The 12,773-nt window shown below is 33.1% G+C and overlaps 1 protein-coding gene across 12 annotated transcripts in view; it reads left to right on the forward strand.

The window, feature by feature from the left end:
- Positions 1 to 230: 230 nt before the first annotated feature.
- Positions 231 to 12,773, forward strand: part of LOC100330316 (protein bicaudal D homolog 1) — a 38,206-nt gene continuing 25,663 nt past the window's right edge. For 5 of the 12 annotated variants that reach the window (XR_015482422.2, XR_015482419.2, XM_087247817.2 and 2 more), the window contains exons 1-2: positions 231 to 308; positions 688 to 1,148. Coding sequence is in view for 8 of the 12 variants with exons in the window: in XM_087247817.2 (XP_087103943.1) it covers positions 924 to 1,148 (225 nt within the window). In the remaining 4 variants the exon portion in view is untranslated. Of the gene's footprint in view, positions 383 to 680; positions 1,149 to 12,773 lie in introns of those variants that run through there. The other 7 variants (XR_015482420.2, XM_087247821.2, XM_087247816.2 and 4 more) reach the window with 2 other exon arrangements.

Consider the following 12,773-nt stretch of genomic DNA (forward strand, 5'->3'; position numbering starts at 1 on the left):
TTCAATGAAGTCATATAAAAATATAGAAATATATATAAAAATAATACGTCAGTTACTGTTTTCCCCACAGCACTCTTCATAATATCTTCCTTTTTTGTTCAACATAAAAATTAAATTTAAACAGATATAAGAAACAAATCGAGTAAATAAAAAAAAAAATTATTCAATTTTTTTGAGTGAACTACACCTTTTTAAAGCGGCGCTCATGAATATTTATGAGATCACGTGACGTGTACGGGCGCTACCGGAAGATTACAAAGCAACATCCTTATGAGTTACCGTTAAAGCTTTAAAATCAATAACCCCATGTGAGTATTGTCTCTTTTCTACAGTATCCAGTTGACGGTGTTCCCTGTGACCTTTTCTACATGACTTTGACCATGTATTGAGATAACTTTAAAATGTTATACTGCAATTTAGATTATCCCTGGCTTTATCTCTCATTTCTTATTTAGTTTTGTTCTGTTGTCTTTTTTTGTTGTTATAGATGTTATATATCTTCTGTATATATTTGAACTCTTATAAAACGTTTAAATAGTACCAAAGTAAACAAATCTTTACGACCTAATTAATATTCATGAGCAGCTCCGCCTTTGGGACGCGCTGCAGCAAGAAGCTCTGACGTCACAGAGGAGGAGAGAGCAGAAGTGAGTTGGACCACTTATTTTTTTTCTTTCTCCATCCTAGTGATGATGGCGTCCCTGCTACACCCATGATCAAGCAGAAAAAGAAGAGGAGGAAGGAAAGAAGGAAAGAAATGTCCGATGCTCATCTTCAATTCACCCGCATAGCCTATTGTGTGTTAATATGTCCGGATCATTGACTCTGAGGTTTGGATAAGGTGCCGGTGCATCCATCCATTTATCCGTTCATCCATTCATCTGTTCATCCATCCAGCGCAGTGGAGGGCACGGGCCGGGCCGATGGCTGCAGGGGGCGGTGGAGGAGGATTCGGGGAGTCGGTGGATCATTACCGGGCGGAGGTAGAGCGGCTGACTCGCGAACTTGCCGAGGCCAACCGGGAGAAAGTGCGGGCGGCGGAGTGCGGGCTGGTGGTCCTGGAGGAGAACCAGACCCTAAAACAGCAGTATGGGGAGCTGGAGACCGAGCAGGACACTCTGAGGAAGGAGCTCGAGCAGCTGCAGGAGGTACACATGTTTTAATCACAACTGGGTTTCAACATAAGCGCCGGTTGTGTTTAAATAACTGAGAACAAAGAGGGCTAGAGTGCTACCGATATATAGTGGGAACAGTGATGTTGTGTATTGTTGTACTAGAGCTGTAGACAACATAAAAACAATGATTTGGTGATGCTAGAATAGAATAGAATAGAATAGAATAGAATAGAATAGAATAGAATAGAATAGAATAGAATAGAATAGAACAACTTGGAATAGAATACTATGTTGTGGAATAGAACATTTATACGATATGTTGCATTGTTCTAGAACAGATGACAACATAAAACAATGATCTGGTGATGCTATTATAGAATAGAATAGAATAGAATAGAATAGAATAGAATAGAATAGAATAGAATAGAATAGAATAGAATAGAATAGAATAGAATACAATGCTTCTAAAATGTTGTTGTAACATTGATGTTGTTATGTTATGTTATGCTGTTATGGAATAGAGTGAAGACAACAAAACAATAATCTGGAATAGAAGGCTTCTAAAATCTTGTGGTACTAATGATGTTGTGTTGTGTTGTATTGTGTTATGTTTTGTTATGTTATGTTGTTATAGAAAAGAGGAGAAGACAGCATACTATTATGGAATAGAATAGAATAGAATAGAACAAAGCAGAATAGAATACTATGTTGTAGAATTGAACTTGGATATGATATGTTGCTATGTTATAGAAAAGAAGACAACGAAACAATAATCTGGTGATGCTATTATGGAATAGAATAGAATAAAAATTCTAAAATTCAAAATTCTCATTGTAACAGATGTATCTGTTATGTAATGTTGTTAGAAAAGAAACAATAATCTGGTGATGCTGTTATAGAATAGAATAGAATAGAATGCATCTTAAATTTTGTTGTAACATTGATGTTGTTATGTTATGTTATGTTATGTTGTGTTTGGTTGTGTTGTTATAGAAAAGGGGAGAAGACAACATAAAAAATAATCTGGTGATGCTATTATGGAATAGAATAAAATAGAATAGAATAAAATTAAATTAAATGGAATAGAACCTAGAACAAAGTGGAATATAATGCTACTAAAATCTTGTGGTAACAATGATATTATGTTATGTTGTAGAAAAGGGGAGAAGACCACATAAAACAATAACCTGGTGATGATATTATAGAATAGAATAGAATAGAATAGAATAGAATAGAATAGAATATAATAGAATAGAATAGAATAGAACAGAACAAAGGGGAATAGAATGCAACTACAATTATGTTGTGGAATAGAACATTGATTTGATTTGTTGCTATGTTGTGTTATAATAATATTATGTTATTACTATTATGGATTAGAATGGACGATTATGAAATAGAATAACCAGAATATAGAGGATAGATGTTATATTGGAAATAAAGAATAGAATAGAACTGAGAATAAAGTGAATTAGAGGATGATGTTATATTGGAAAGAATAGAATAGAATAGAATAGAATAGAATAGAATAGAATAGAATAGAATAGAATAGAATAGAATAGAATATTGCCAAAAATGTGGTCATGTCATGTTATGAAATGAATATTGATACTAAGTGTGTAAATATTGTTAATATTATTGAGAATATTATTGAAAGTACAATATTTTCAGGTAATAATATTTTTAAAAAGCAATCCTGGTTGTGTTGTAATGAACCTTGGTTTACTTTCATTTTACTAATTAATGTTATTCTACAATTGAGCACATCTAAGTGATCTAAAGGCTGTGCTAAAACTGCAGTTATGGTCTATCAGACAGCTGAAATAAAGCAGCCAGTGCCATTGATTTCATTCTGATAGCCTTGCACAGCAAAATAAAAATCATATAAAGGCGTTAACATCTTCAGTCAATCCTCTTTTTGACCTAGCTTCAATAATTGATATTGTTTTTTATTTTTTGCGCCCATCTAATGTGCCCAAAGACTGCGTGCAGCAGAAATGAGGAGAAAAGCTCAGTTGTTTATATCTTAGCAGACTAGATGATGTTCCCGACTGATGCATTTTATCTAATATTGCTTCTTCGTCTATATTTTCCCCTCAGTCTGAGTTTATTCATAGCTTCATTAGTAGATCTAGTGTGGTCTTGCTGACTGCAGTGCTGAAGGTTAGCTCACGACGGCTGCCAGAGAACACAATCACATGATAATCAGATTGACAGAGACATCAGTCCTTCATATGCACTTCAGGACAAAGGCTGACATTGAGCAAAAAATTGCCATTAAAATTGAAGCTGAAGACTATTTCGAGTCAAGTCAGATCAAGTTGAGCTTTATTTATATAAATATAAACACAGCACTGCACATTAGAGCAATTTATAAACCTATACATAACTAACTGACTATACATATCCTATAAAACAGTCTCCAAACTTGTTCCTGGAGCGCCGGTGTCCTGCAGATTTTAGCTCCAACCCTAATCAAACACACCTGAACAAGCTAATCAAGGTCTTACTAGGGATACTTGAAACACCCAGGCAGGTGCGTTGAGGCAAGTTGGAGCTAAACCCTACAGGGACACCGGCCCTCTAGGACTGAGATTGGTGACGCCTGCTATAAATAGTTAACTATTCAAATAAAACAGACTGTACAAGTACTTTTACACAAAAACAGAAACAATACTGTGCGAGATATTTTGCAAAATATGTATTTAAGGAAGAAGAAGTAAGTGATTTGTTTGGTAAATTCACAAGTAAACATTGTTTTCCTTATTGAGTCCTTGTAAGATGGAGTTTTAGTGAAGGGTCTGGTGCGTATAGAGAGAAGAGTGTTTTCTACAGGTGGTTTGTCAAGCCACTCACTTCAGAAATGAACAATGTTTTGAGGATTTTGTATTGTCTGTGTGTTTTTTATATTTATATAATATATATTAACATATTGGGGCGATGCAGTGGCGCAGTTGGTAGTGCTGTCGCCTCACAGCAAGAAGGTCACTGGGTTGCTGGTTCGAGCCTCAGCTGGGTCAGTTGGCATTTCTGTGTAGAGTTTGCATGTTCTCCCTGCGTTCACGTGGGTTTCCTCTGGGTGCTCCGGTTTGCCCCACAGTCCAAAGACATGCGATACAGGTGAATTGGGTAGGCTAAATTGTCCGTAGTGTATGAGTAGGAATCAGTGTGTAGATGTTTGCCAGAGATGGGTCGTGGCTGGAGGAACATCCGCTGCGTAAAAACGTGCTGGATAAGTTGGCGGTTCATTCCGCTGTGGCGGCCCCGGATTAATAAAGGGACTAAGCTGAAAAGATGAATGAATGATTGATATTTACATATTTATAGTTATATGTTTGGAATAAGTTAGGGCTGGGCCAATAAACCACATCATAATGATTTGATGATAATTTATTAATCAGTTAAAGATATTACAGATGAGGTGTTAAAGATGTTATGAGATCTGAAGATATCATAATGATTCTGGTCTATAATTTATGTCGATAACAATGATAAGCTTTGGACATTTTTACTTTGTGTGAGTAAATTTGAGAGCCAATCATAAATTAGAACAATGCAACAACAGCCAATCAGCATGCATTTAATTTACATATTCACGCAAGACTTATCTTTTTGTCAAAACAAAAAGGTTTAACGAATCCTGTGCCCTTGCTTGCATAGTTTTATTTCACATTTGCATATTGTGCAAAAGAGGTATTTAAGGATGAAAAAGTAAGTGATTTATTGGTAAATTCCCAAGTAAACATTGTTTACCCTATTGAGTTCTTGTAAAATGTAGTTTTAGTAAAGTGTCTGGTGCATATGGAGAGAAAAGTGTTGTCTACGGGTAACAATGATAAGCTTTGGACATTTTTAATTAGTGTTAAATCCCAATCACATGGTAGACTAATACAACAACAGCCAATCAGCATGCATTTAATTTACATATTCAAGCAAGAATTCCCTTCCTGTCGAAAAAAAGTTTAACAAATTGTATGCAATAATATATAATATAATATAATATAATATGATATGATATGATATGATATGATATAATATAATATAATATAATATAATATAATATAATATAATATAATATAATATAATATAATATATTATAATATAATATAATATAATATAATATAATATAATAAAATGTAATGTAATGTAATGTAATGTAATATATTATAATATAATATAATAAAATATAATATAATATAATATAATAAAATAAAATATAATATAATATAATATAATATAATATAATATAATATAATATAATAAAATAAAATATAATAGAATATAATATAATATAATATAATATAATAAAATGTAATGTAATGTAATATAATATAATATAATATAATAAAATATAATATAATATAATATAATATAATATAATATAATATAATATAATATAATATAATATAATATAATATAATACTATATGTAGTTATTTTGTACATTTAATTCATCTCTTAAATAAACAGGCTGACAGGCTTGTCTTTTTTATTTAATTGTATTAGAGATGATGTTTTCGATGTTTTTGGCATATTTACACTCATTTAGCTTCTTTAGTCACAACTTTTTATTTTGGATTTATTTTTTAGAAATTGTCTTAATTATTTAAGGACAAATGTTTATAAAAAGGACAAATGTTTTTGTTCGTAAACTGTAATTTAAAATTAATAATAATAAAAAAAATTATTAGTATTACTAGCTTTAAGTGCAATTTAAAGGCTTACAATTAATTAGGTCACATGTGTCAAACTCAGTTCCTGGAGGGCCGCAGCTCTGCACAGTTTAGTTTCAACCCTAATTAAACACACCTAATGAAAGTAATTGAGTGCTTCAGGCTTGTTTTAAACCTATATATTGTATTGAAGCAAGGTTGGAACTTAACAGTGCAGGGCAGTGGCCTTCTAGAAAATTTGACACCCCTGATTTAAGTTATTTAGATATGTAAGTGTTCTAGTTTTTTTTTATTCCAGTCAAACTAAAAGAAATAAGATTTCTTTTCTGAAGACAAATATAATAAGTAACACTGTGAAAATGTGTGTGATTGTGTGTAATTGTTTTAATAACAGCACATTGGAAATAGCTGAAAAATAATACCAATTTGATAGGAGTTATTTTGTTTTCAGTATACAGTATTTTTGCCATATGTCGCCCAGCTCTAGTTTGAGCTATGATGATGTTTTCTTGTATTCAAAGTGATTTAAGCGGTGTTTGAGAATGGGAATTGCAGTCTTTGCTTATACATGCAGTGCATCGTTAATCATGTGCTTAAGTTCTCCATTAAATCTCATTGAACTGTATTGATCGCTGGCGAACAGATCAGAGGTCCGGGCTTGAAACGATCACTCAAAATTGGCATTTACTGACACTTTTGCATGAGAATACACGCATGAAATGATCAGAATATGTCTGTTGTTTTTCAAGCATTACTGTAATAATGGTATAATACAGTTTTAAATTTTGTTTATTATTTTATACATTAAAGTTCGTCCTATTTAATTATGTTTTGTTCATATATTTTATAATAAAAATATAATGTCAAATTTAAAACATATAATCATTTGATTATATAATAAAAAATACTATTTAAAGATCAGTGTAGACCCAAAATATTCATTAATTGGCATTTTTAAATCGTTTATATATGTTTTTATTGTCAGACAGAATTCAAATTTAATAGTATCACTGTGAATATATGATTCTACCATTATTACATGTATGTTTGTACCATATGTTTTACATTTTACCCTTACAAACATTGTTTAAAACTTTATTGAGGAATCTTAATTTTATTGTAATAAGCTTTAATATGCTTTTTATTTATGCATAATTAATTTGTTTAATTTTGGTGCAGATACCGAAATGGGACACACACATACACAAACATTGTATTGTATTTTGGGCTATACTGTATATACATATTTGGGATATAAAGGTACCCTACAGTAACATTTATATATTTTTACTGATTTACATGATTTCTTGTAATCTGCATTTTATTAGTAATCATCTGTCTTCCCCGGTGTATGAAATAGTAATGGTAATCTGAGCCATATAGCACATGATGAAGGCATCTGCTGATATATTATTCATAAATGTCTATTTCTGACATTCAAGACTCCCCATTGCCCAGCTGTGATTGGCTGAAACAACATGAAAGTGGAAAATAGACGATATTTACCTAAAAACAAAACAGTTAAAATAAGGAAATTACTATATATATATATATATATATATATATATATATATATATATATATATATATATATATATAAATACAGATAAACATAATTCAGTTTATACATTTTTTTACTTTAATTGCAACTATATATCTAATAACAGAAGAAGTATCAACTATATATATGGATGGATAGATAGACAGACAGACAGACAGACAGACAGACAGACAAACAGACAGACAGACAGACAGACAGACAGACAGACAGACAGACAGACAGACAGACAGACAGACAGACAGACAGACAGACAGACAGACAGACAGACAGACAGACAGACAGATAGATAGATAGATAGATAGATAGATAGATAGATAGATAGATAGATAGATAGATAGATAGATAGATAGATAGATAGATAGATAGATAGATAGATAGATAGATAGATAGGTCTACAGTAAGTCATATCTTGTTTGTTCTACTTAAGGTACTAGACAACCATTTTTATTTTTAAATAAGAGAGAGTAAGCGAGGGAAAGAGTTTGGCTTTGCGAGAGTCTTTGTTTTCTTCTGCACACCCAGATGCTTCCAGGAGCCTTAAATGTCCTTCCCAAGAATCTTCCCATTACAGAAAGCCATTCATAAAGCTGTTAGGGCTCATTCAAAAGCTACTTTATAGTTGTTTACTTGAATTCCACAGCTAATATCAATCACTCAAAGGGGTAGCCTCTGTCTGTCTGTCTGTCTGTCTGTCTTATCTATCTATCTATCTATCTATCTATCTATCTATCTATCTATCTATCTATCTATCTATCTATCTATCTATCTATCTATCTATCTATCTATCTATCTATCTATCTATCTATCTATCTATCTATCTATCTATCTATCTATCTATCTATCTATCTATCTATTTATCTATCTATCTATCTATCCGTCTTTATTCTTGACATTTCCTCTAAATTAATAAATTAAATAGTTATTTAGAGCATAAAAAGTGAATTTGTCAAAATCCCAGTCACGTTTCCCACAGTCTTTCATAATGAAACAAGCAGAGCTGACAGATTATTGGCGTATGCTGCTTCACTGCATTTGGATATTGGCTGAATATATCGGTTTCTGTTTTGTGGCTTGTAAGCTGTCAATAGAATCACATTGTCAACAGTTGTTTCTTTAATATCACGAACACAAGCAAAACAGACTCGGATGTCACTTATTCTAATTGTGCTCTAAGTTTGGTGTCGTCTGATAGATGGCCAGCCCTCAGTCTGAGTTGTGAGTGTTTTTTGTGAGGCTTTGAGGATTGAATCTGTCTCAGAGTGATAATGCTTAGGGATTTTTTTAAAGGCAAAGAAAACATTAGATTTGTTCACCTTTAACATGAAAAAAACTGCTATAATGTTAATATAAAGTTATCATCTTCTTATTCTTCTTATTCATTGTATTCTGGGGGAAGAAAACAGGATTTGTTCAGAAAATCTAGAAAAACATGTAAAATCTTTTACATGTATATCCATTAATAAATCGGCTATAATGTTAATATAAAGATATACACCAAGTATTAGAAACTCTTCTATGTTTTCTATGTTTGTTTGTAAAGCTAAGATTTTTTATATATATTTTGTTCTATTTTCTATAGCTTTGTTTTTCATATATATATATATATATATATATATATATATATATATATATATATATATATATATATATATATATATATATATATATATATATATGGTCTTATTTACCTTAGCTATAACTTCTACTTCTATATATCTATGTCTTGTGTTTTTACTTTCTGTTATACTCCATAATTTAGATTTTTATTGATTTATATCATATTATATTATATTATATTATATTATATTATATTATATTATATTATATTATATTATAATATTTAATATATTTATTTATATATATATATATATATATATATATATATATATATATATATATATATATATATATATATATATATATATATATATATATATATATATATAAACCTATACCTATAAAAAATATAGGTCACTATATTTATTATTTTTTAAGGTTAAACACCAGTACTTGCTTCACTTCTAAATTAATCAGGCATTTTGAACGAATCATTTGAATGATTAAATAAATGACTTATTGAAACCGTGATTTGTTCCCAGCTACATTCGGTTTTAGTATTATTTTTATTTAGCAATGGCCAGCACAAAAACACTCACTGTCTTTTTATTCTTATTGTTGTCAATATAGCACACCCTTGATTTGATTCATAGATTCACATTTGCTAATTACTGCTAATATACTGTTATAACATGCTAAAGAGCTATTCTGGATGTTAAAATCAGTAATTTCTGACTGTGCTTAATGTTTTTAGAGGTGTGTGTGAGTGTGTGAGTCTGGTAATGTGCGCCAGCGCAGGAGGAAAGATGAAAAATGCAGAGGTGCATTAGCTGAAGCCGCGCTGAGCTAAAAGCATCAGCTGCTCATATAGTGTGTGTGTGTGGGTGTGTAAAATGTATGTGTTTCGATAGCGATAATAAAAAAAATATATATAAATTCTGAGTGTACTTTAGTGCTAGTCAATGCTAAATAAAAATGGCACTGAAACCGCCAGTAGATGGCAACAAATCCCTGCTTGATGAGTGTTTCACTGAATCATTTATTCAAGTGATTCCTTCAAAATCACTAATTCATTTAGAAACGAAGCAAGTGTCAGTCTTTATGAATGAATCATTGTCTTAACGAGTGATTTACTGTGTCATTCGTTCAAATGATTCATTCAAAAGGCTGATTCATTTAGAAACAAAGTTAATGGTTGTCTTTACGAACGGATTAAAGAATCACTGGCTCAAATGATTCATTCATAGACAGATTCCTGTGTGAGTGTGTGGTAGTATGTTGATGATATTTCACCCAATATAAATAGCCATTTAATATGATAGAATAGCTATTTAAAATGATAGATAGAAGACATTAGATGTAGTCGTTGAGAATAAAGATATTGGGATGCTTTGTATTATTTGTATTTGTATTTATAATCCATCGACAGATCTCTGGAGTTCATATTGAGGTCCTGAAGTGCTTGGAGACATGTCTGCTTCTGCTTATGAATTATGGATCGGACAGATCCTGGCACTTAGGGGGGAAAGACATGGGAACGTCAAGTTGGATAATACGCATAAAGAAACATTCGCTGCATAATTCACATGACGAGTGATGTCACACGTTTGCCTTCATTAAAACAATACCTGGGTGAATCTCACAAGCCCTGACTACCTGTAAGCCTAATATCCATAGTGAGAAATTGATTTGCATAATGAAAATAATGAGATCACTGATCATGAGCTTATTTGGAATTGAGCATTTTTGTGATATTTGCATGACCATTAATTACTCTTACTCTCTTAATGCATCAAACATTCAAAAAGCAGCCTAATTAATGACAGTTTATTTGTTTGTTTGTATACAGTTTGCATGTTGATATTATTTTCGTAACAATTAATTACAGGTTTAATCCTATTTTCCTGCTGATTTTACCATTAATCATAACTCATAAATGTTTGACAGGCTTTATTTGGCATATTGCATATAATGATGATATATATACTGCATACTTTGACAAATGCAAGCTAGACTTGAAGCTGTCAGTATCCACAAAACATGAGAAATATGACTAATGATTGTAACTATAAAGGCATTATGCAACAAAGCAACACCATGCCAGACGCAGAGGCGTGATATTGCAGCATGCATTTAACATTTGCTGGAGCATCTGGTCTGATTCTTGAGCATAAATGAAGTGACTTTGAGCAGGTTCTGCGCTCTGCTGCAGAGCGGCTCACAGCACATATAAAGGTTCACTGCGGCCCAAAGGCCTTTATATCGATCCGAGTGTCTGTGTGGAGAAATCCAGAAAATACTCCAGCTCAGCTTACTCTCACACAGACAACTGTGAAACACACCCAGACTGAGAGAGAGAGAGAATAATAGAACAATAGAATGTTTGATCGACAGAGCAATAGATAGATGGATGGATGGATGGATGGATGGATGGATGGATGGATGGATGGATGGATGGATGGATGGATCGACAGATGGATGGATGCATGGATGGGTGGATGGATGGATGGATGGATGGATGCATGGATGGGTGAATGGATAGATGGATAGATGGATGGATGAATGGATGGATGCATGGATGGGTGAATGGATGCATGGGTTAATGGATGTATGGATGCATGTATGAATGATGGATGAAATGACATGGATGGATGGATGCATAGATGGATGGATGGATGGACGGACAGATGGATGGATGCATGGATGGGTGAATGGATGGATGGATGGATGGATGGGTGAATGGATGGATGGGTGAATGGATGGATGGATGGATGGACAAATGGATGGATGGATGCATAGATGGATGGATAGATGGATGGATGGATGGATAAATGGATGGATGCACGGACAGATGGATGGATGCATGGATGGGTAAATGGATGGATGGATGGATGGATGGATGGACGGATGGATGGATAGATGCATGGATGGATGGCTGAATGGATGGATGAGTGGATGGATGCATGGATCGATGAAATGACTGATGGGTGGATAGATGGACAGATGTATGAATAGAATGACTGATGGATGGATGGGTGAATGAATGCATGGATGGATGGTGCATGATGGATGGATGGATTGATGGATGGATGGAATGACTGATGGATGCATGGATGGATGAAATGACTGATGGATGGATGGACGGATGGATGGATGGATGGTGGATCGATGGAATTAATGGTGGATGGATGGGTTGGCTGGATGGATGGAATAACTGATGGATGGATGGATGGATGGATGGATTGATGAAATACCTAATGGAATGTATGAATGCATGGATTTATGATGGACGGAATGACTGATGTATGGATGTATGGATGTTAGGATGCATGGAGGGATGAAATGACTGGTTGATGGATGAAATGACTAATGGAATGACCCATGGATGAAATGATGGATGAATGGATGTTCATCTGGTTTGTAGAAGCTCAGTTCATTCTTACTAAGTGTAGAATGATATGCAGGCTGTTTCTCCTTCCCTGTCCTCTCACCCTGGCGCTCTGTATATTTTGCATGTGACTCTTATTTAACACACCTGATTCACATGACCAGCTCGTAAGAAGAGCTCCATTCAGCAACTGTGTTCCGATTCACAGCTCCCTACACAGTGTGCATTGCTTCCTTCTCCCTCTATGACAAAGTGGGAAAGTGAGTGGGAAAGTGGGAAAAATATAATTATTATCTGGTCACATGTTTTGTTGCGGTTGTTGTTTTTTATGTCAGTCAACTTGTAATTACCATTAAAAAAAGGTAATTTAAAGAGCACTAACTACTTCTCAAGCACTACTATGGGCTCTCCAGCACTGCTGCAGGACTGAATGACCACAAGGGAGAGTTTGATTGAATTTCAGCCTAATGGAAAACCCCA

This window comes from Danio rerio, chromosome 4, assembly GCF_052040795.2.
Source record: "Danio rerio strain M-AB ecotype USA chromosome 4, GRCz13ab, whole genome shotgun sequence".
Taxonomy (NCBI): Eukaryota; Metazoa; Chordata; class Actinopteri; order Cypriniformes; family Danionidae; genus Danio; species Danio rerio.